This window comes from Anser brachyrhynchus, assembly GCF_964034855.1.
Source record: "Anser brachyrhynchus genome assembly, chromosome: 5".
NCBI lineage: Eukaryota > Metazoa > Chordata > Aves > Anseriformes > Anatidae > Anser > Anser brachyrhynchus.
The window spans coordinates 14,028,421-14,051,587 of record NC_137699.1 but is presented as its reverse complement, the minus strand read 5'-3'; the positions used below and the strand labels follow the sequence as shown (position 1 = coordinate 14,051,587).

General features: G+C 52.2%; 1 protein-coding gene across 1 annotated transcript in view; it reads left to right on the top strand.

Moving 5' to 3' along the window:
- Positions 1–5,057: 5,057 nt before the first annotated feature.
- LOC308196092 (uncharacterized protein) overlaps positions 5,058–23,167 on the top strand; it is a 98,314-nt gene continuing 80,204 nt past the window's right edge. Inside the window, exons 1-2 of the mRNA XM_080594616.1 lie at positions 5,058–5,069; positions 5,799–7,684. Of these exons, the coding sequence (XP_080450742.1) occupies positions 6,895–7,611 (717 nt within the window). The 5' untranslated portion in view covers positions 5,058–5,069; positions 5,799–6,894 and the 3' untranslated portion in view covers positions 7,612–7,684. Of the gene's footprint in view, positions 5,070–5,798 lie in introns of the transcript that reaches the window.

The window sequence follows — 23,167 nt, the reverse complement described above, 5'->3', positions numbered from 1 at the left end:
ATGCAAAGAGAGGCAGCATTTTATTCTTCTTTGTTTTGTTTTTTACTGATCTGCTTTACGTTCATAGTGGTTGATAAAACCTTGGGAGTATTTGGCAAATTTTATGTTTCATGTGCTAGTTTTAAAACGTAATATGCACAAACCTCTCTTACTTGGGATAGAGGATCCAGCTTACAGCTTAGTTTCCTAATGTATCGTGGTCAAATCAAGTGATTGCTACATGCTGAGCTTTCTACTGCGTCTGTCTCACTGATGATGAGCAATGTTAGGATTTAAGTAAAGAGTAAGGCAGCTCCATAAGAACCTAAAGCAGCCATATGAGGGGCACAGGTGGTCAACACTGGCTGTGTCAATAGATGGAATTAAAATAGACCTCTTCTGGATCAACGAGTATTATGCTCATAGACAGCACTGGTGCACACTTAAAATTAGCCATTAATACTCTTGTCAGTTTACATCTTGCTTACTGCACTTGGGTTTTTTTGTTTGTTTTAGAATTGCAGTGAGGTGCACTGTATATAGACGTCATACAAAAGACAGGAACACTGCTGTGTGCATGGCCATACTGTAAACTGGTGTTACCACCAAGGAGTAGCAGGCTATTTATCTTCTTGATCTGTGTGCGTTTTCAGAGAACTCGCACCTTATAAATGGTTCTTCAGAACTGCAGTAGTCTGGCTCCATGTATTTTTTCTGAATCTTAGTTAAGTGTTTTAAGGGAACGTGTACTGCCTTACTCCCATTAAAGTTGTTTGTACAGCTGTTCACTTGTTAATCGGCTACTCTATGCTGTATCTGCCGTGCAACTAATTTTGAAATAGCTCGTGCTTCCCTCTTAACTGTCTTTTCATAAATTTTAGGTAATTCTTTTAAGCGTTATAATGATTTCCATCAGCTGCTTGCAGTGCATAAGCAGTGCATAAAATTGATGCAGAGAAGCAGAGAGATCTACTTGAGCATAAACTTGGGCTAACACCAGCAGTACAGCATGTGTCCTAAAAATTTCACCCACTGATGAATCTACTGGGGAACACTGGCTCCCACCTTGGAGAAGGCAGATGGATTGCTCTTCTTTCGCATTTCTGTGTCTGAAACCCTCCTGCATAAATGCAAAGAATGGGGGGTTTGACTGGTTTGGCTGTGTTCAAGTGTCAGTCAAACAAAAACTAATTATGCTTAGCTTAGAAGCAGGAGACAAGTTGGACAACGTGTTGAAAGGGAAGCCAGTGCATTTTATGGAGCAAAGGTGTGGTTCTCTGCAGGATGAGCTAGCTATTTAAGGATGAAATCCATCTTCATTTAGTCCATTTTAAAATAAGCTAGCTAAGCTAGTTGTCTGGGCTCCATCTTCAGTAGATGGAGAAGATGATTATCTCCAGAGGGTGATTCACCCTCCCTGTGACAAATTGCCTGTTCAAACTGCCTAGTCCTTTCCATTGAGTACCTTTTGACCAACTAAATTTAAACATGATTTCTAATGAGACTTAGTGACTTATTTCATAATGACTAGCTCTGCTAAGTGTGTCTCCCAAGTAGTCTAATTTAGAGATGACAAAATCATAGGTAAACAGGAAAATCCTCTTTTCTAAAATATATATTTTTTCCCTCCATTGTTTCCAGAACGTTCACAGAAATTGAAGTACAGATGGGAAAAAGTCTCCATTTGTTTGCAGATGGCATCATGCGCCTGATATCAAAGGGCTTTTCAGAGCACAACTTGCAGGAAAAGAATCGGGTGCTTCTGTATATGGAGTGGTGGCTTTGATTCACCATTGATGGCATAGCTGTACTGATCAGGGCTGCACTGATCCTCTACAAAGAAGAAAACGCAAAGTGCTGTGGCACCCAGTGTGACCATAGCATTGCATTGAAACAATAGGTTTTACAATGCAGTAGAGGCTGGGATCTTACTTTCCATCACCTGTGGTTTTCTTGCATCACCTGTGATGACCAACTTTTGTAATAGACCGAAAATACAAATCTGAAAAGTTTTCTGATGGAGCTTACAACCTTCTTTTTTTCCCCATTCTCTAACCCTCCTACCTTCTCTCTTAACTAAGAGGAAGGAGAATAAAAACAAACAAAGCCCCATAACCTCTCCATAGCAATTGTACGGTAGCCAAAGGTGCTGTACTAGCTCTACTACAGAACTGGGATGCGACTCGTGGCATTTTGCTTATGGGCGGCTTTCAGTAGCTGCCATGAACTTGTCTGGTTAGCAAATTAGAGCCCCCTGTGTTTAGACCTGCTTCACGAGCAGTAATGTTCCCAGCCGTGTCGCTGCCCTTCTGCATGGCTTTAGGCAAGGCATTTCCCCTCCTCGCTGTACCTCTCTGCCTCCCACGCGTTGTCTGATGTCTTTTTAGAACATATGGGGTTTTTGGAGCTGGAATCGCTGCTGTTTATGTCTTTGTATGAGAAACAGTTGTAGTGCCAGGGAATACAAATAGTAACAGCACAAATTAAAAACAACTGTGTGGAGACCTATGAAGTGGGGAATGGGAAGACTTTAATAGTCTCTGTATCAGCATTGAAAGAGTGAAAATGCTTTAGAAGAACTTCTTTTGGCATTCAGAAAAATGCAAGCTCCTTTTCATCTCCAGAACTACTGGATGTTGCGTGGAAGGTTCAAGATGGTCCTCCCATCTCAAGCATCACTAGAGGTGTCCTTCTGGAGCGTTGCAGGTTGCCTTGATTTCTTAAGAGGACCAGCTGGCCACGTTCTGACCAGTGAGACTCATTTCAAAGAAATGTCCCCAAAGAGTAAGGTTTGTTGCCTGGGGGGTTGATCTTGTTGATTTTCTCTTTTAATTTGCCAAATGTACTCAAGCATGCCAGTATTGATTCAAACAAAACAAATGGGTCTGTGAATGCTGAGGCTTATGAAGCTTTGCTATCAATTTGTGGTTTTCTGGTTGCCATCTGATGGCTGGTCGTCTGTGAGAGCCAACAGAAGGCTGTCCTGCAGACGACGAACAGGAAAGGCCAGGCAGTGAGCTTAAATGCATTTTATCATTGTTGTTATTAGGAAATCTAGACAAGATTGATACAACCTATATTCTGTACATACAACGTTAACTGTGGAGTCTTGCCGAATTAAATGAGAGGGTTCTCGTACTTAAAGCTTTTCTCAGATTTAAGTATGGAAAAGAGCAGGATTGATTTGGAACAGCGTTTGGGTAAGGCTGAGCCCGTGAAACAGCAACCCTCACAACTTCTGTTAACTGTTGATTTTTAACCTTTTATCCTAATTATCTGTGTTTGGGTCTTAGAGCAAAAATAATAGTAACCAAGTTCAATAGTACCACAGGAGGAATAATAACCATGCCACAGAAGGAACAGTTTCAAATTTAGGTGTTCGTGAGTTAGCCCTGTGGCATTTTCAAGAGGATTGTCTGAAGACAGGTGTTCTGGTTTTTATTTTTGTATTTAGTTTCAGACTGTTCCTTCCATTTTTGGTCCTTCAGAATTGGGTTATTTCTAGCCTAATAGAGTTTTGCTATTTGTATCTATTTGTGCTCATAGCAGGCCAGGTGTTTCAGACAAGACAATCTCAGTTCTGAAGAGAGCACTGTCACAGACGTTGGCCCACGGTAAACTTTCAATGGTTACAGCCTTTGCCTGTGGAGTTCACTCCGCGGTCAAGGATTAGATGGCTGTTCATTCATATCTGCTGGTTGTAGTCCTGTCACGGTGACATCGCTGCTGTTTTCAAACTTTGAGCAATCCACGTTTCTCTGTGCAGAACACAGCAGTCTGCCAAGCCAAGCAGTCGTCGTTCTAATACAGTAATGGAAAACTTTCAACCTAAATTTTTGACTGTTTTTTTTGATCTAAATCCAGTCTTGTCCTCTCTCTATAATTATCTAATTCTACTGTAGTTTAAAAAAATAAATAAATCTCAGAGCTGCTGCAGTTGCAAATTACAGTATGATAGCATGAGTTACCATTATGTCTTATGACTGCCTTTTGCTGTAGCCTGTCTTGTGCTCCGTGTGCTGCTGAGGGGCAAAGAAGTAATATTTAAAAGTCATTAAGAGACACTGACTCATGGGCAGGCGCAATCTTAACAAAATAAATGGATGGTGGAAGCCCAGAGGATGCCAGTTTTATCCAACTGCCACGCCAGGAGCTAAGGTAGGACAGTGTTCTGTGGGAACAGGGAAAAGAAACCAGGTTTTAGCGGTGAGACTCTAAGAGCAGGGGGATCTCTCAGAACCCCAGGTAGGAGTGCGGAGGCCGAGGGGTCAGCCTTTGTAGCATAAAAGACTGCTGCTGGCTGCAGGACCGGACAAAGAGGTACCCTGAATGGAGTGGTTGGTTTCTTCTGGTTGTCTGGAGAAGTCGGAGAAGGACATACGAGAAGCCATTAGCGGGTGCTGTGTAGCCCTCTGTGGGTTCAGATGTGCCATCAGTCCCCATGCCATTGGGAGGGCAAGAGGGGCTCGGCTCCCCCAGCCAGCTCGGGGGCAGGTGCTGGGGGAAGAGCACAAGCAGGGAGAGCCCTGGAGCCCGGCGCAGCGCCCCGGTGCCGAGGGCAGTGCTGCGGGGTGCCTGACGTGCCCACCGCACCGACAGGCTGGGGTGCCTGCGCGCTGCGTTCAAACGCAGCTGTGTGACGCTGCCAGGGCTCCTCCTGTGACGATGTATGCCCATTTTCTAACTTGCAGGTATTTCACCGTCCCGTCCATAAGCAGCCACAGCAGGGAGTTCCAGAGTTCAGGTTCCTTTTTGAAGAAGTAGCAGTGAAGAATCATCTGTTTGTTTTGAACCTGCCAGTTGCGAGTGATGTTTCCTATTTCCTGTGCCGGAAGAAACCATGCACAGTTGTTCTCCCTCACCTTTCCAATTGGAGGCTTGTCTAAAGCATGCCTTGCTGACTAAGCTGAGGCCTGACTAGGCTCGTTTTGGCTTTCAGCCTAGTGACTCTTGTTTGGGAATATAGAACACTTGCTAAAAAGTGAATTTTTTATCATCAGCATGTACAGCATCTGCAATCTGCTTTCTCTCCTGCTTCTCCACCTGGATTGCAAATGCTGCTGGGAGAGAAAGGTCAGGACGTGACTCAGGTAAGCAAGGTGTTAACACCGGGGTGGCCGATCTACAGCCCACACGCCAGATGCATCTCCTGGCCCACTTGCTCTCACCCTCCGCAGATGCAGCGAGGTCTGCGCCTTGTCTCGTGGCACAGGGATGTAGCTGCGTGTTGGGTCAGCTGAGGAAGAGTTTTCTGTGCAAGCAGGTGGCGTAACGGCACCTGTAGAGGTCCCTAATTGTGGAGGGATGCGCACACTCGTGTAGCAAAAAGCGCCATGTGTACCTCCCTAATCAGGTTAGAGAAGTAGGGCCCCTGTTTGCCGTCTGGCCACACAGGCTCGGTGGGGTCACAGCAAATGCTGACTGTCGCCTGCCCTGCCACACCAAGCTCTTTGCACGCGCCGGTGTGCTACTATGAGAATCATCCCCGTGGTTAATTGTAACCGTGGGGTATAACTTTAAATTGCTGGTTTGTTCACTGAGCTGGTGCTGTTAACTGTTATGCTGCCCTAATGAAAATTGGAACGGCAGCCTTTGCAATCTGCGCGTTACCTGTGGGTTACTGCGGTGCCTTACGGTCTGTTTCAATGAACCGACAGAGGCGAACTGAATGACCTTACAAGCGGTAATTCCTTAATTGCCCGTGGTCATCGCAGGGCAATTTTAATGATTTGGAGCAGCTTGGTCAGCACTGGGTTGCAAGAGCCCTGCAAGGGTTTTTATCGTAGCGTGCCGCAGGTTTAGGTGGGCGCTCCTTTCAGCCTCCACAGCGGCCCCGCTCCCACACCTACAGCAGTGCAAGCACCTCGGGGAGCGCGTAACGGGGCGGCCGCAGCCCGACTGAACCCCTCTCCAGCTGAGGGGGAAGGACTGTGCTTCCTCAGGAGCAGAGCAGCGTAGCACCGACACTGCTATCCTGACAAAGATCCCCGTGTCCTCTTTGATAAATAGGATATTCTGTGCTCGTAGAAAGAGTGTTTCTTATGAACCACTTTCCCCTAAAATGCTTCAAAGACATTTTGACCAGCGCAACAAACAATGGGACGTATTTTAGTGTTGACAAGGCTTCTTTTCTTCAGCTGGAGGACCTGCAAGAGGAAGAAAAGAGGAAAAACTCCTACCCAGTTTTTTTTTTTCTCTTTCCTTAGAAACTCTTCCGATGAGAAGCCAGGACAAACCCCTTCTGTGCTTTCAGCCTTCTTGGGTGCTAGGCAGAGGAGCAGGGCCTGCCTATTAGCTCCGTGAATCCAGGCAGAGGGCTTTTCTTTTCTTTGTCTTCTTGTTTATTGGCTTAGCCCTGAGCTCCATTCTTCTTTTTAATGTGTTTTGGGGTAACTGAGTGGCAGCTGCAGTTCTTCCAGTCCAGATAGTGTGTCCTAACATATCAGGTTACTGTGATTTGTCTGTTCCACAGGCAACCCGTCAAGTCTTTGACTTTAAAACTTTCTGTTAGTGAACAAGAGCAGCAAGACTTTCTAATTCTGTCAGAGTGTGCAAGCAAGTTTTGAGAGGGGAATTAGACATGTGGATGAATTCATAATATTAGTTTAAAAAGAAAAAGGGGGGGAGGGGATATTTAATAGAATGAACTACATGGGCACAGTGGATAAGATGGAAATGAATCCATCCTTGTAACTCTCTCATTTCCCAGTGCCACCAGCAGTCCTTGATTACAGTCTCGTACATTCGCTTGTGCACTGCTCCTGCTGTCTCCATCAAAACGGGGCCTGGCTGGCACGTCTGGCTTTGGGGGGACCAGCAGAGTTTTACTTCTTTTTCCTTAATCTTCGAAGGCTTCCTCCCAGAGCCCAGCTGTAGCTCCCAGGCACCTGCATTTCCCTGCGTCCCGCTCCCTCCATGTGGCACTGTCTGGCCACCCCTGTGAGCCCTGCGGCCGGCTCTGAGCAAACGGAGGAGACTGCAAAGGTGGAGGGAAGATGGGGCTCTGCAGAGAAACCAGGCACTGGCAGCAGTCAGCCTCCGAGTGCTTCCCCTGTTCCTTACCGTCTCCTACAGCCTCTTAGAGCTGCTGTGTGGGAGGAAAGAGCAGCACCAGCAGCTGGAGGAAGGTGGGAGGAGTGGGAGGAAGAAGAGGGAAGAGCACCTGGGGGCTGCGAGCCGCCCTCGCTGTCTGCCCCCTCCAGCCGGGCTCTCCTCGCCCAGCTCGAAGCTGCAGGGGCTGAGGAGCGGGCGGCGGGGCGATCCCTCACCCCTGCGGTGTTTGTGCCTTGCTCCAGGCCAGGGAAGGAGACGTTACCGGTGCTGAACCTCTCCAGCACCACCGCCGGAACGCTCCTGGTTCCTCAGCGGAACGCCGGCGGAGCGGGCAGCTGGAGCGCGGCTGGGAAGGGGCCGAGGGCAGCGCCCCGACTGCCTCGCTCTGCCCGCAGCCGGGCTGGTGCCAGCGGCCTGCCCAGCCGTGCCCCACGGCACCCGTTTGAGGTGAGAGCCCCGCAGCTCTGCCCACGAGGCGCTGGCACCCGGCCGGCCCCAGCGCCCCCCTCAGCCTCACCCCCCGTCCCCTGCCACCCCGCCTCGCTCCCACAGGCGCCTCCATCTCGGGGCTCCCCCTGAGCCTTCGCCCCCCCAGCACGCCCCGGCCACCCCTCGCCGCCGGGGCCGGGCCCCTCCCGGCTGCTCCTGGCCTTGGCCCTGGGGCCGGCCCTGCCCCGGCGGGGCCCCGGGTGCCTCCGCCCGTGGGCGGCCGGCTCCCTGCCGCCCGCCTTCCCCGCGGCCCGCCGCTGCCGGCTGCGGCCTGCAGGTGGCAGCCGGAGCCCAGCGAGCGGCGCCGGGCCGGGCCGGGCTCGCGGCCCCGTGCTCCCCTCGGGCTGCGGGGCCGTCGGGGCCGTCGGGGCCGGGGCTGTCGCTCCGCCGCCTCGCCCCCCGGCCGGGGCAGAGCCGGGGCACCGCAGCCGGGCGGCCCCAAAGCCCCGGCCCGGGGCGGCTCCCGCCCGAGGCCCCTCGCCTGCAGCCCCAGACGGGGCGAGCCTCCGCCGCCCGCCCTTCGGGGCTGCCCCGGCTGGGCGCAGCCGGCAGCCGCCTGCGGGCGGGGGGCCCCCTGCTCGCCCTCCCCGGCCAGCGGCGGGGCACGGGCGTTCCCCTGCCCTGCGGCTGCCCCGAAACGCCTCAGCTCGCCCCGGGACCCACCTCGGGCTCCCTCAGCCCCTGACCCCCCCGGGCTGGGCTCAGAGCCGGCGAGGCGGGACGCGGCTCCCCGCCGGGATGAGCGAAAATCGGCCAGAAACCGAAGGGACGAGCCGCGAGCGGGGCCGTCGGGGTTTGGTCACCGGCCCCGCAGAGACGGGGGCCGGGGGCCGAGCGGGGCAGGGACGGGGCAGGGGGCGAGCAGCGGGCCCCCCCCGAGCCCCCCAGCACCTTGCGGCCCCCCGGGAGGGGGCGGGAGCGGGGCCGGGGCTCGGCCCTGCCGCAGCCGGGGCTGCCCCTGCAGGGTGTGGCAGCGGCCGCGGTGCGGACACGTCCGGCCCCTGCCTGCCTGGGGTGCTCAGCCAGGGGCTTGGGACGCACAGGAGGGGGCTGCGGGCCACAGGGCTCTCGCTCTGCCCCCCATTTGCCAGCTTGAAATGCTCTTTAAAATGTATTTAAAAAAAAAAAAAGAAAAAAAATCCAAACACTATTAAATGCAAAGAAATCATGAAAAACAACAAGGAACAAAACCTCTCAATCCTAGCTGAGCACTGCACAGACAGGAACCTGCTCTGACGTACATGAGCACCCCATAGGGATTAACTCTCTCCTGCCCAGCAAAGCCAGCCTTCTAGTTTCTACTTTGCAGCACATTTTGTGTGCTATAAATGTATTTAATCTAGTCAGATAGAGAGATTAAAAGGTACAGGTTTGGTTCCTATCTGCAGCTGCCTCCACCCTAAAATAAAATAAAAAAAACTGGTCTGGGATTTTTTCTGCCTCTATGACAGATCCAAAGAAATTTCCCTGGTGAAGCAGACACAAGAAATAGGCAGCAGAAGTCTACAGCAAAATGAAAAGGAGAAGCTCTTGGAGTCGTTTTCCCCTTTGCCTCCCTGTAGCAGATATGCAGAAGGGAGGGTGTTGCACGTCTACTACCAGCCAGTTCGTGGTTTGCTTCCTCGCCCCTTGGCGGGGGCTCCTAAAGCCCCTTGCAGCCTCGGCTTCGTTCAGCACCCCCAGCTAGGCGACAGCAGGCGTCATTAACCCCGCCGTGCAAAGAGGGGCACCAGGGGGACTCGTGCCAAGCCACCTTACAGGTAACGCCTGGAACAGAAATTAGGAGGTGGCAGTCTCAGTTTTGACTTTAACCTTCACGTCAGGTTTCCTCCTTTTCCTAAGGCTGCAGTGCCAGACCACTGCAGTACCAAGTACACAACAGCATCCTCCATCTTCTAACCATCTTTGGTACCATCACAGGGTGGAGGGACGTGTAGCCTGCAAGCCTCCAGACCCTCGCACGCCTTTCTAGAAGCCTGCAGCTTAGAAAGCTGGACTGGGAGATTCACACTTCTGGCTATCTGCATTGTCCTTCGTTTCTGTAGAAGTGGAGCATCATTGCTGAGGAGGGAGTTAGTCAGAAATGACTTGCTTCACGTACTGTGTCACTGCATCTGTCCCATGCTTAAGCTCAGTGAGAAGGTCTGATGCCTTTCCTGATGTGTGCTCCTATTCCCTTTCTTTCCCCGCATCTGTTGACAGTTCAAAGTCTCTCCATGGGACCACCTGCTCAGGGATACACCCTTTAATAGGTCTCAGCTGCAGCTACAGCAAGAAAAATTAGGAACAGTGTAGAAGTATTTTTCCATTGCTGTGACAATTAAGGCATAACGCTGCATAAACGAGCTTATCCTTTTCATTGTATCAGCAAATTCTGAGTATTCTTTTTTTAATTTCAGGTCTGACTGGACACAACTAGCATCTTGGGGTGCCTGAAGGGTGTCTGCATGGGAGGTGTGTAGACACCACCCTTCTCTTTGCCTGATAACCAATTACCATGGTACAGCACAGGACCTGAGCAAGCATCCATAGCACCTGAGATGGCAGTAATACTCCTGTGATGGAGGGTAGATCATCAGACACAGGTAGGTGGTAACAGGTATGATGTTTTCCTTGAGAAATCCACGTGCAAATATTTACCTGTTTTCACTCTACTGCAGTTAAAATTACAAAAAGAAATTGAAATTTCTTCCTCTAAAAAGGGGGGGTGGGGGGGAATGTCTTCTTAGGAAGATGGGAGTTATGGTAGAGAATGCCTCATGTCTGCACATCTGTTCTAGAAATGGAAAATGTTCGTGAGCTGTATCCAATCACTTCATTGAAATCTTTTCCCAAAACACCACCTCTGCTTTTCTTGATTCTGGGAAGGTACAATTCTGAATCTATATTTTAAGTTCATCCTAAAATAAGACAACACGAGGTTGAAGATGCCTAGTTAGCACTGCAGGAATGTGATACTAGGAATTCAGATGCTACGTGGTATAAAATGTATGGTGTACAGATACTGAATTCAAGAGCTTGCCAGCAACTTTTTGGCCAATCTTGTTGATCATTTTGCCATGATTTTAATGCTGGTCCTCACACATGGGTGCAACGTAGAAATGTTGAGGGAAGTGCCACAGGTGACAACCTGGACTTTTCAGAGCCCCTTATCTTCTTCTTGACGTTGAAGGTCTTAGACTGTGCCTGGGGCCCACGAGGCTCTGTCTAGCAGCAAGTGCAAAGTTTTAGAGAGAAGTCACTGAGGATATTGTGGCACGAGACAGTGGGGGAAAGCAACAGCTGACAGTCAGAATGTGAAAAAAATACACACTTTTCAGGGTTGTGTTGCTCAAAAGCCACTGTTCAGTGACATTTGATGAGAAATGAGAACTTCCCAGCTAAGACCAACAAGATATCAGCATGGTACAATGTTACCTGAACACTACAGAGGAAGGCTTAAAATCCCTTTAGTGCTCCTCATTGCTTAACAATTATCTAGGTCTAGGAAGTCGAGCAAAGACTGGTTTTCATATTATTTTTAATGCCCCAAAACTTGGGATTGAAACCTAAATCCTTCCTCATCCGTGGCCCTCCTGTTAGTGATGAGACTACAGCATCACAGATCCTCTTAAGGATCTTAAGTTAAAACTGCTTTCTTCCAGCGCTGCTGCTCTCGTTGTCTCCATTTGCTAATTGTGAACATGGAAACTTGATAGCCAGAGACCTCAGGCTAGAGCTTTACAGATCTCCAGATTACACGGTCATAATTAAATTGAGGAGAGTGGAGGGAAAGGAATTAATATTTAAAAAAAAAAAAAAAGACGACAACCTAACCCCCAGAAATCAAATCCATGACAATGAGTTTAAATGTATGGTGTGTGGCCAGTGACATATGAGTCACTTGAGCCTATCTTTATAAGAGTAACGAAGTATGAATAAAACACCCAGCTGGCATGGTGCCACTGTCCCTGTAGATATATCAGAGCATAACAGCAGCCTGCGTTGTCAGCTGGAGGTTTATTGTCATCAAGGCCAATGGAAATCTTAGTCCTGGTGCTCGGATAAGAGTCATCCCACACCCCAGCCTCCTATTACAGCTCTTCCTCAGAGCCGTCTTCCACAGATGCGTTTGTCTTCACTGCCCTCACACCTCATCCCAGTTTGGTTTTCGTGAATCAACATGCTTGTCAAAAAAATTCTTAGCAAGTACCTGGACCCGCTTCTCTGGTAGTTACAGGACCCAAGAGCCCAGCAGCTCTGCAGAGCTGGTTCAACCTATGCTTGTCTTAGTGTTTTGTGTTAAGTGGGGAGCTGCTGGCTGGGATGGAGGAGCCGATGTGCGGCCGTCACATCCCCATGTGTGGTGCGACCACAGGCCTTGGCTGGGCCTGTCCACGTTCTCCGTCTGGGGACTTGAGCACGGCCAGTGCTGAACCACTGCACTTGCTTTCTGCCGTGCAGAGAAATGCTCTGTGAAATGGAGGTTGCGGGGTAATGGATATTGGCAGAGCCTCCAAGGAGGTTCAGCAGGCATCGGTCAGGAGCAGCACTGGTGGCAGCTGACCCTGCTGCAGCTCGCAGGTTGGGTAGGCGAGCAGTGCGGGTGCCCTCCAGCGCTGCTGTGCTGCGGCAGCCCCCTTAGAGCAGCTTCCACCACCATCAGCGTGATGAGCTGTCACAACCGAAACATAAAGAGGAGGAGAGGGCCATTTTCATCTGGGGATGAGAGCTTGTAATAAATCAGTGTACTTCCCAACCCCTGGTTCCATGGATGCAGCTATATCAGATGCAAAAGTTGGTAGCTAATCCCGTCCCACCCTCCATCACCAAGGATCAGACCAGTGGGAGGCTGCGAGGGCAAGACTGTTTTTCCTGAAATAGCCGCTTTTCTACCCAATGTCATTCCGCACTGGTGCTGCAGCTGGGAGGCCCAGCCCGCTCAGCACCCACCCAGAACCGTGGCCAGGCGGCCCTTTCCTGGGGCCAGGGACGGGTTTGCACGAGGGGCCAGGTGGGCAGTGGTGGCACGAGCCCCAGCGCGTCGCTCCAGCCGCGGTCCCGTTTGCTTGGAGGCCGCAAATGAGAGCGGCGCGTGAATTCCCAGACGAGTCAGGGAACTGTGCCATCGTGAGGCAACTGATCTCGTGTCTGTGGCGCCGAGAAGAGGAGCCCTCCCCCGCGCCTCACCGAGCAGGCAGTGAGCGGGGGCTCCTCGATGGGAATCCCTCCCCGCCGCAGCCTGCTCTCCCCCAAATCCCCGGCGTGTGTGTGGGGTGCGCTGCACCTGCCTCAGACGGGCGGCGCGAGGCTGCCGGCTTGTTTCTCATTCCAGCGTTCAGCTGAAGATAGATCTGCGCTGCGTGCGTAGATGTAAAGGGAGGATTGTTCAGCTAGTGTAGCTGGCTCAGCCTGAAATGCCCCGCCGCATCCACCCCTCTCCCTCACAGGAAAGGAGGCAGCTGTAGCCTGTTGCCGCTCGCTGAGTCTGTTTGTAGGGAAGTTGTGAGGTAAAAGCTCAAACAGGTGGGCTGAGCACTCCAAGGTTTAAAAAGAAAAAGCAAAAAACAAACCACCCAGATCTTCACAAGTGAAGGGGCAGCTGGAGGTTCATGCCAGTATTTGTGAAGCCCGGTCCAGGATGAGGCGAGGCCTTGTCCTTCCCAGGCTGTACGGCCCATGCGTGTGCAGCCCAAACTCTCTGGCTTCTTCCATCCATTATGAGGTACTAATTAATTTCACCCCATACCTTCCCCATCTATTCCTGCTCTACCCTGCCAGCTTACCCAGGTCAGACAGTGACAGAAGCAGGAAGAGGCTGAGGAGCATCATCTCCTCCACCCTTTCCCGCCTATCAGGTGTTCTTTGTGCACACAAGCGTGTGTAAAACATGCCCGGCTGGGTTTTGCCAGGAATCAGGGGTGTACCTGTGTCCACAGATCTGATAATTAGTGACTGTCATGGCCATGGAGGGCTGGCCTCCTCCTTGGATGCCGCAGAGTGAAAAGTGCTCCCCTGACCTGGAGGTGGGGACAGGTGACGGCCCTTCAGGAGTGGCTTTCCTTGGAAATGTGCCCGTCCCCAGGCTTGACATAATGGAGAGCTGCTGTGAAGCGGAGGGGGCCCTCATAGCTCTCCCGGTGTCCCCAGTGCCACGGGGGGCCTCAGCCAGGGGGCTGCTCCCACCAGTGTGTGTGCCTCCATGGAGAGCAGCAGGAAAATTGCTGGAACCTCTGCTTCTGTAAGCCGCCCTGCCTGTGAAATGTCTAAGCAGAGACATCTAGGAGAAAAAAAAAAAAAAATGAAGCATCCTCTTGGTCACATAGGGAGTGTTGCGTTGAGATGGACGAGATGGTGATGCCACAGACTCACTCCATGGCCTTGGGTAAATCACCCAACGTTCATTTACCCAACGATAATGTAAGCGTCGTGTCTTTTGCTCCTCTTGTCTTTATTATTTTATTTTCATTCTCTTCCTCCTCCCTTCACGTATTAAGCTTCTTGGCCAGTTTTTTACTACCAGGCATGTACCTCTCCCAGCCTGTTATACTGCAGGTCTTAATCAATGGTTTTCCTCTTCCACTAATATACATAACAAGTCGTGATTAAAATCCCTATAGAAATACTCAGATTGGGAGAGGTTATTTTGGGAGGGACAGGACGGAAAAAAAAAAATTGTTAAAATGCAGATGCTGCCCTTCCTAAGGTGGGCTGAGTTAGCATCCCAGAATTTGGTAATAAACACTACTTTTTCTCCCTGTGCCCACCCCTTCTTTCGTCCATAGTGAGCTGAAGCTTTCTGCTGCAGAATGTGTTCTGTCCTCAATTAAAAGAAGGAAAACACCGAATAAAATAAACCCCTGATAATATAACTCCCTTCCCACTGCCTGAGTCTCTGCACCAGGGAACTGCGGATGATCTCCCGGTGCAAACAGCCCCCTGTGTAAAAATAGCAACACAACTGCAAACTTCAGGGTAATCACTGCTTGATTTCAAAATATTTGCTCTGCTCCTGCCTTGTCCTTTATCTGTCAGGCCTCTATATGTCACTAAAGCAACATTCGACAAGTCCTCGCCAGGGCTGCCTCCTTCGGTGCGCTCCACCATTATTAATGGCAACAAGCTCCATCTCCCAGTATTTAAAAATATACCCTTCTCTAAATATAGACAATCTGTGTGTGCTTAGCTACTACAGGGCAGAATGAGAGGGACCAAAATATTGACACGCACTGGGTGTGTATAATTTGTTTTGATTCCTGCTCCCTCCCTCCCTCGTACACCGGTCTGCGCGTTACCCGCGCACCTTGGTGGAAAATCTGTTATTATTTAGCAGGAGGAATGTGGCCGCCGTTCGGAGCCGGAGTCTCCTTTGTTTATTTTTCCGTGCTCTGTCCAAGCGGTGTCAATGAGAGCGGAGCTTAGGGCGCTATTTATAGCCTGCCTCACGCAGGGCTGCACCTCGCCGCCAGCCGCAGCCGCCCCGGGGGGGGGACACGGGGCCCTGGCCAGGCCCGGCAAGGGAAAGCCTGGGGGCAAAGGGGGGCAGGCGACCTGGAGATGGGCGAAGGGGGCCATCAGAGATGGGGTTTGGGAGAGAACCGAGGAGGGAAGAGAGCGCTGAGAAGGGAGGCGGCTATTCCCAGTCAGGAGGGGGGCTTGGAGTGGAAGCGTCGAGGGGCCAGCCTCGCCCCTCGCCGGGGGAGCCTGGGAGGTGGCGGCAGGGAGCCCCGCTTGGGAAGCGGCCTTGGGGGATGCAGAAACATCCCAGCTCGCCCAGTGCCGAGGGAGACTTCAAAAGAAAAGGAGGGAAGGAAAAAAAAAAAAAGGCAGGACTGGAGTTTGTCACTAGGGGAGGGGGCGACTGGTCTAACGGGAGCGCGACTGGGGGCTGGGGGGGCTCTGGGCTGGTGTGGGTGGCTGCCGCAGGGACAAGGCTCAGGGTGTACTCCCCAGCCCTTCCTGGCACCAGCCCTGTTTTGGGGTGATGGGCTGTGACTCCAGATGGCCTCAGCACCCCTCCTGGCCCCCCAGCTCTAACCAAGCTGGGCCTTCGCCCCCACACCGCGCCGAGCTCCTCTGCTGAGGTGCCCCCCGTGGGGACGCATCCCATCCCCGCCAGTGGCAGCTTCCTCACGGGGGGTGAGTGTGAGCCCCACAGCTCTGGGGTGGGCTGGGGGCCGTGCTGGGTTGCGTTGGCATTAATAATCTTGCCCTCGGTGCAGTCTGCAGGGCTTCGGGCGCTGACTAAGGAGCAAAAATGCGGTGGAGGGGGGAGCAGGAAAGGGAGCCTGTATTTGGGAGCACACACAGACTCTCCCCTGAGTACGCACGGGGAGCTTAGGGCCACCCCATTTTCCTACCGGGGTGCAGAGAAAAATCTGCATTTTCTGCCTGAGGTATTGCTTGAGCTGGCAGGGAGAGCTGGGCTGGCCAGATGGAGGGATGAGAGGGAGGCAGGGAGAGCGAGGCAGGCAGGGAGGGGAGGGGAGCAGGGAGCTAGACACCTACGCAAACACCGAGTGAGAGGAGATCCTTGGATGCAAACACAGACACAGGCGTCCTCCTCCTCCTCACATGCCCCTGATTCATTTCCACATGCCATACACGTGACATGCTAATTCAGGGCTACTACAGAACTCCAGGGCGAGAGAGGAACGGGAGAGAGAAATAAAACCCAGCAAGACACCAAACCGCAGGATTTTAAGGGGGATTTGGCGCAGCTTAGCAGCAGCCCCGCTCCCCGCTGGGGCGGGGGCAACAGGGGAGGCCTCGCCACAGCCCCTCACCCCCCTGCCCACCCTGTGGCAGCGGCCACACGTGCCCCCCCCAGGGCTCCGCCTGCAGCCCCCCGGCTCCCGCAGCTGCAGGGTGGGCTGGTGGGGGTCAGGCCCGGGGGGCAGGGAGGCCAGGCGAGGAGATGCTCATCCCTTCAGGGGGAGAAATATCAGGCCAAATATGTCTGTGAGCAAAGGGGAAAATCCTCCGACCCCTCTGCTCTGCTCCCATTTCTGCTGGCAAACAAGGCGGGAGTGGTGCCACCGACGTCAGGGAAAGCTGCATCTCGGTAAAGGCATCTTTATGCTAATTCCTCCATTAATTTAGTGGCCATGAGACAGGGGATGTAGCAGAGTTAATATCTATGTAGCATGGAGCACCAAAGATATTCTGGGCTATATCACAGCCTCAGGATGTTTTTGCTAACCAAAGCAGCCCCCCAGACGTCTCTCTCTCTCAGGAGTGCCAAATCCATCAGGGCAAAACCATCTTTGCTTTCTCCTGGACAGCGTCATGTGTGTTGTACCTATGAAAAGCAGAGGTGAAATTTGCAGATCTCAGCTGCAGTCCTGGTAATTTTCTCCTGTGAACAGGTGGTGCTTACAATTTTTCCTCCAAGTGCTGACTCCCCTTCTCTTATTGGGAGCCCCTGACCCCAGGGAAGACATCTTGGGAAGCTGCTTTCCTCTGCTGCATTCCTGAGGAGGAAAGAGACATGATCTAGTTTACTGGCTGCTCTAGATCTCCCTGTGTGTGAAGGGGCTTTCTCAGCAAGACTGAATATTTTGAACCAAGACCTGTGAAGGAGAAATCACAAAAATCCCAGATTTAGCTGCCATGGTTTTTATGAGAGACACTCTGCTCGCTCAGGAGAAGAAACCTGTGCTGCTTCATGCAAAGAGCGAGAGAAGAAGGTGAAAAGCATCCGAGTTAAATATTCCACCCGAGTATCTTAAACTGACAGCCACATGAGGTAAAAAAATCCCACAAGCTATATAAGACTGTGTAAGGCTTACTGAAAAACAAGGCTTTCTGTCTAAGGCAGAAGGAACAAAGGTCACTCACAACACCCACTACTGTATATATTTTTAAACTCTTATTGTGTCCGTTCTCAGAGGCCCTAATCATGATCGAGGTCCTTGTGTGTACAGACAGAAAGGTAAACGGCACCCACCCCTAAAAGCTTTTAATGATGTAGGCAGATAATTAAATAGGAAGGGGTCACAAATGCACACAAGCATATGTGTATGCGTTGATTTTACATCGAGCACCAGCTCTGTTCGTAGCATTGCCCGTGGGCCCCACAGAACTAGCTGCTCCTCCCAAAATAACGAGGAAACCCCTGACCAAAGGACGTGCAACCTCAAGTAAGGCAAGTACCAACCGAGCGCTTACCGAGGCCTCAGCCAGCTGCCCACGCACCCAGCAGAGCCGCAGCCCTGGGGTCCTGCCTCTCCCTTTCTGCTTTAACCACCACACTGCGCTCCTTCCCCCATTTGCAGGAACAAGGGCTTCATTTTTCGTAATTGTATTAATACCTGTTCTTCCCTCACGCTAGCAATTTGGCTGATTTCTTGTTTATTGCTTTTCACCTCCCGCCATCAATAATTCAGCCACACGGCCCCCAGGAGGTGCAGAACCAACTGCTGGCTTTGCAGAGCCTCGCCGAGGAAAGGCGAGACGCAATAGCCGGGCTCAGGGCCCTGCTCCAGCCCCAGGCACAGGCCAGCAGATGACAAACCTGCGGCGCCGGGGCTCTCGCTGACTTTGGGAGGCTTGTTCTTCCTTGCCTTTCCTTGGGTTTTGCTGTGAGTGATGACTGCAGGATGTGACCCTAATTGTAAATCGGTTTCATCTGCGGGCTCTGCACTGGCGGTTTTGCCTCTTCTCCTGTGGTTGGTGCACTTTGTTCTTTCGGTCCCCAAATCAAAGCGCCGTACCCGGGTCCTCTCAGGATTCCCTCTGTGGTTTAGGTCATGGGGATCATTTCGGGTCTCAGCAGAAACTGGTTCAGGTAATTAAAGTGCTACCGTAACCTAGAAAATCCCATGGTAAGGACTGGAAGGGGTTAGGAGAGGGAAGGCTGTGAAGCATCAGCTCCGCTCGTGCTCTCTAGCGAACGTCAGAGCCATATAGGTCAGGCAGGAGCCATTTACTCTGCTGTACCTGCTCCACGGATAACCAGGGGACTGCATTCTGCCTGCGTGTCAGCCGCGCTGCTTTCCAGCCCGATTAAATTAGCTAAACCCTTCCTAAAGCTGTGGAGGAATAAATATCCCTCTCCTCCTCCTTCAGCAGCCGCTGTTTCTCGCACGCTGTCCCCTCGGCTCAGCACTCAGACGCCCGGACACCTCCTCCAGGGGATATCCATAACCAAGGGGCAGGGTCCAGCACGACCTCTCCCCGCCGGAGTCACCCCAATTCGGGTGCTGAGGGGGCTCGCAGCCTGGAAAAGGGAGCGAAGTCAAGCCACAAGGGGGCATGGTCTGTTCTAATTCATAAAATGTGGATTCATTGACAAAAACGCTGAACAATTGGTGAATGGTGTGTGCATAAGTTAATGCTTCTGGAGAAGGCACTGTTGGTGACGGTGTAGATCGGCGCTGGGGCTTGTGCACAGGCAGACAAAGAGGCACAGCAGGGCACTCGTGTCCTAAAATGCACCCGTGGCCACTCTGCCAGCTCTTTCTTGCTTAAGCAGGGAGCGCTGGGGAGGGGAGGACAGAGAGGCTAATTCTGCTCCCAAACTCCACCGAAAGTAACGACAGCAGCAACGCCAAAGCTGGGAGGATGCTAGTGACAGCCACAGGCTCCAGCCTGAGCTGCTCTGCTGATGCTTTGTTGTGTTTTTTTTTTTTTTTTTTAAGATTTTGTAGCAAATGTGCTCAGCTGCCAAACATTTTTAATTCCTCTGCTAGACAAGATGGGAGTGGAGCCTGTTGGCTGGGAAGAATATTTACTCGTCAGCAAACCAGACGTTCACCTCCATCTCCTTGCCAGGTGCAATAGACCCTTCCCCACCGCAGGGAGCTTCTGCTGCCTCTTCCTGCCCTGCAGCACTCGTGCCAGGGACCAGGGTGTGCACCAAGGGGTGCAGAGGGGAGGGGAGAGAGGGGGCTGAGCACTGACGGGGAGCCTGGTCCCCCGGGGGTGCTTTAGCCCAGCTCTGCCATGGCCACACTAAGCGTCTGTGGTGAGGTGAAGGGCTAGGAATTGCTGGTGACCACTGCGAAGTCCTGCCTGCACACAGATTTCCCAGGGCAATGGATAAGAGAAAATACGAGATGAGCAGAAGCTTTTCTGGCTGGGTGTCTGACAGTAAATAGTCGTTTTATTGGCTTTTTTAGAGTCCTATCTTCTCGATCCAAAATGGAGCCAGATGTGCTGGGAGTCAGTTTCTAACTTCACAGGATATGAGTCAAAATGTGCAACTCGCCGCCTGGAACTCCGGTGACTGCAGTGGAGTTCAGCCAAGGACAATTTTGGCAAAGAGGAGTGGTCAGGACGGCCCTAAGCGATACCAGGTACGTGTGAGCTACGGTCATGTCTGCCTGCCCATAACCCCTTCCCTCAAAGTGCCTGGGCAATGCCGTCAGACCTGCACCCTCCGCGGGCTGGGACCACCCTTCCGGCGTGAGCTGCGGGGTGTGCTCCTCCCCGCAGGCAGGTTGCACCCCAAGTGAGGGCAGAGTCACAGTGTGAGCCTGGCCCCACGTTCTGGATTTTTTCCTGCCTCTCTGCAATGTGGAGGGGGAGGGAAAATGCCAGGCAGAAAGAAAAACTGCCTGCGCTGTCCCCACAGTGCAAGGAGGGGAAATACTGGATTGCTCCATAGTGACAAGTCGGTGCGTCACGGAGAGCACCTCCTCCAGCAGCCACGCAGGGGAGGACCAGGCCTACAGCCATCATTATTCAGCTTCAAAGATTCAGGCTTCGAACCCCTTCATCTCCCTTACAAAAGACAGAAAGCCCCTGTTACGCGGGTCAGAAGGCAGACTTGCCCTCTTTCTCTGTCTCTCCCGCTGTGCAGGTGCAAGCAGGGCGTGGGCACCGTAAGGTTTTATACAAAAAGATAGGGGAACAGGCCGGATATGCCTGGAGTACGAAACAGTTAGATCTTGAGTGAGTTTGTCCAAAATGGCCTCTCTGAGACTTTGAGCTACAGTGCAATGGAGGTAGAGAGAAACCCGCAAAGGGCTCTCTGTCCTGAAAGACACTCTGACACAACAGCGACGTGTTTGTCTTAAAACTGCTGGGGAAATGAGCAGAGCTAAACCCAGCCTGAAGCATGCTAAAGCTTGGGATGCCGTATCTCGGACTGCTGCAGAGGGGTCTCCTGTCAGAAACTGCATGGCCATTTCGTGGTGCTGACGGCAGCACCACGCCATTCAGTGTCTTCTGTGTGGCGTGGGCAAAGCTGCAGGTAAGGGACCAGGAAGCCCGGCTCACCCCTGGCGCGCGTTTGATAAGTAGGATGCAGGATGGGGGCTTTCACTGTGCTGTGGGCGTGCCAGGGCTTCGGTGGTGCCGTAGCTGATCATGACTTTGCTTTTGTTAAATCCCTGCTAGATCTCCATCTGTTGGGCTCCTGGCACTCTGTGCAGACCCAAATTTCCGCCTTGGGCTTCAAGTTGTGTCGGAGAAAATGGCATCATCTTTTGACTTGCGGCTATACACACACAGCCCCTTCCTCGCATGCCCTGATGTCTGTTTAGGTGAGGCGGCATACATTGCCCCTGAGTCCATGTGCCACGCAGCCTGTCCAGACCCCAAATCTCACTTCCATAAGTTCTTCTTCCAGGGCTGCACCTTACACAGTAATTCCTAGTGGTCTTTAAACACAGGATGCCAATTTGATAAAAAAACGGAAAATAACAAGGTATGTCTGACCCACAACAATTAAATTCAGTAACTTACCTTGCCCATCCTCCCTAAGCCCTTTTCTAATCCTTCTTTGTACGGTATCTCATTTGGACTGCGATCATGCTAGATTTGACCACAAAGCACTGTGTGCACTGAGCTGTCTTCCCTTACCGTTATTTAGTGCTCAGAACAGTTGTTGCTGCACAGTTAGCGTGGTGTCTCCCTGCTCTTCTAGAAAACTCTGATATTCACAGGACTGCAACGTCTGAGAAGTCAGCAATAAAACGTTAAAAGAAATATCACTCCCCAGCACCACCTTAACTGTGTCCTGTTGGCATTAGCTCCGGGGAATGGCACAGCAAAAAGTGAGGAGCCTAATAAATAGACCTGAGACACTCTCTTTGGGTGTGCTATTATTAGAAACACAAACAACAAATTGGAAATCCAGCATTTATCTGCATCTATTCTGAGTGTATGCGCTGTGTTGACTGTGGCTGTATTGATTATCAGTGGGAGCAGCTTGGAAAAGCTGATATCATGATAGAGCGCGAGGGCTGTGCTGGGGGGACAGGTGCATGTTATTTGGCTTGCCGACAGAGGTTTGCCTGATGTGCCCGTGGGGATCTGCTGCCGCAGGAACCAGCAGCCTGGTGGTGTGCATCGGTGTGACCTGCTGCTCCTTGGGAGAGCCGAGCAAGGCCGCCTCCGAAGGAATCTGCATAGGAAGGGCGACGTCAAGATGACTTCCAGCGTGATGCGTGTAGGCTCAGCACTTGAACGTAGGCCAAGCCTAGCTTGCTCCTGTCAGCTGCGCATGACCTTCCACTGCCTTTTGCCATGGCAAGGGAAGACAGGCTTTGTGCTGGAGCCCTCTGTGCTCGTTTCCAGAGCAGCAGTGGGTGAGGCAGGGCATAGGTGTGTGTGCTGGTGCCTGGAGGGCAGGGCTGAGGTTGCACTGCAAACAGTGTGTGCGGTGCAGTGCTGCATCTCCAGGGTTTCCGCTCTGTCTTTCAGCCGCTCTCTGCTTCCCTAAGTCCCAAAAGGAAATTAAGCAACTTTAATTCCCTATAAGCAAAGTTCTGGAGCATGTAATCATCTTCAGTCCTGTCCCTCCCCCAAAAGTGACCTTTTCCATGTCAAGAGCCCAGCTCTCTTCACTGTGTGGGCTCATTGTGTTGCCCACATTGGGTTCCTTCTCCTCACCCTCCTGTGCTTGCAGGTACCAGCGTGTGGCCCTGGGGAGGAGCTGGGGAGCAGCCTGGAGCCCCTGAGCACACCACTTTGAACAGCAGAGCAGACACGAAGGCAACTTGAAGGATGTGTAGGAGACCTGAGACAGCGCACTCCAGAGCCCTGTGAGGTACTGGTGTTGGTTGAGAAGTTCGTGAAGCCCAATTGCTCAGCTTCTCGCATTCCTCTTCTCCGCTTTCATCCCCTGTATCCCTTTGTTCCATCTCTTACTCCCCTGTGGTGCATCTGAAATCCCCTTCATTGCACCCAGACTTTGTCCCTCCGTGTCTTCTGGCACCCTCCTCTCCACACACACCCTGTTTGCAGCTCTCTTCCCCCTTCTTCCCACACCATGTCTCAGCCTTGCCCTGCTCTGGAGGAGATTTGGGGGATCTGTGGGGCAGTAGGAGCACAGCAGCACTGAGGCACGCTTCTACCAGATGGCAGGACAGGAGACAACAGCCAAGGTCCAAGCCCAGCATGCTCCTGCCATGCCAGGGAGAGCTTCAACAGCCCTGGAAACCCAGGGGTTTGTCCTTGGGTGGGCAAAAGCGCCACGTGGCGGAAACCACCACCTGCACCCCCCCAGCAGAAGGGCAGCGAGATGGATGCAAACTGCCCCCAGATGAACAGCTCCTGCTTACGCAGCGGGAAGCAAGGGAGTCACTAGCTCGCTTTCCCTCCTGCCGACCTGTGCCTCCTCCTCCACCCAGCCTCCCTTCTTGCCTCTGGGTCAGGGCCCCAGCTTTGCTCCCTCTCCTTTGTTTCCCTTTTCTGCCACCTTTTAATCCCCCTCCTC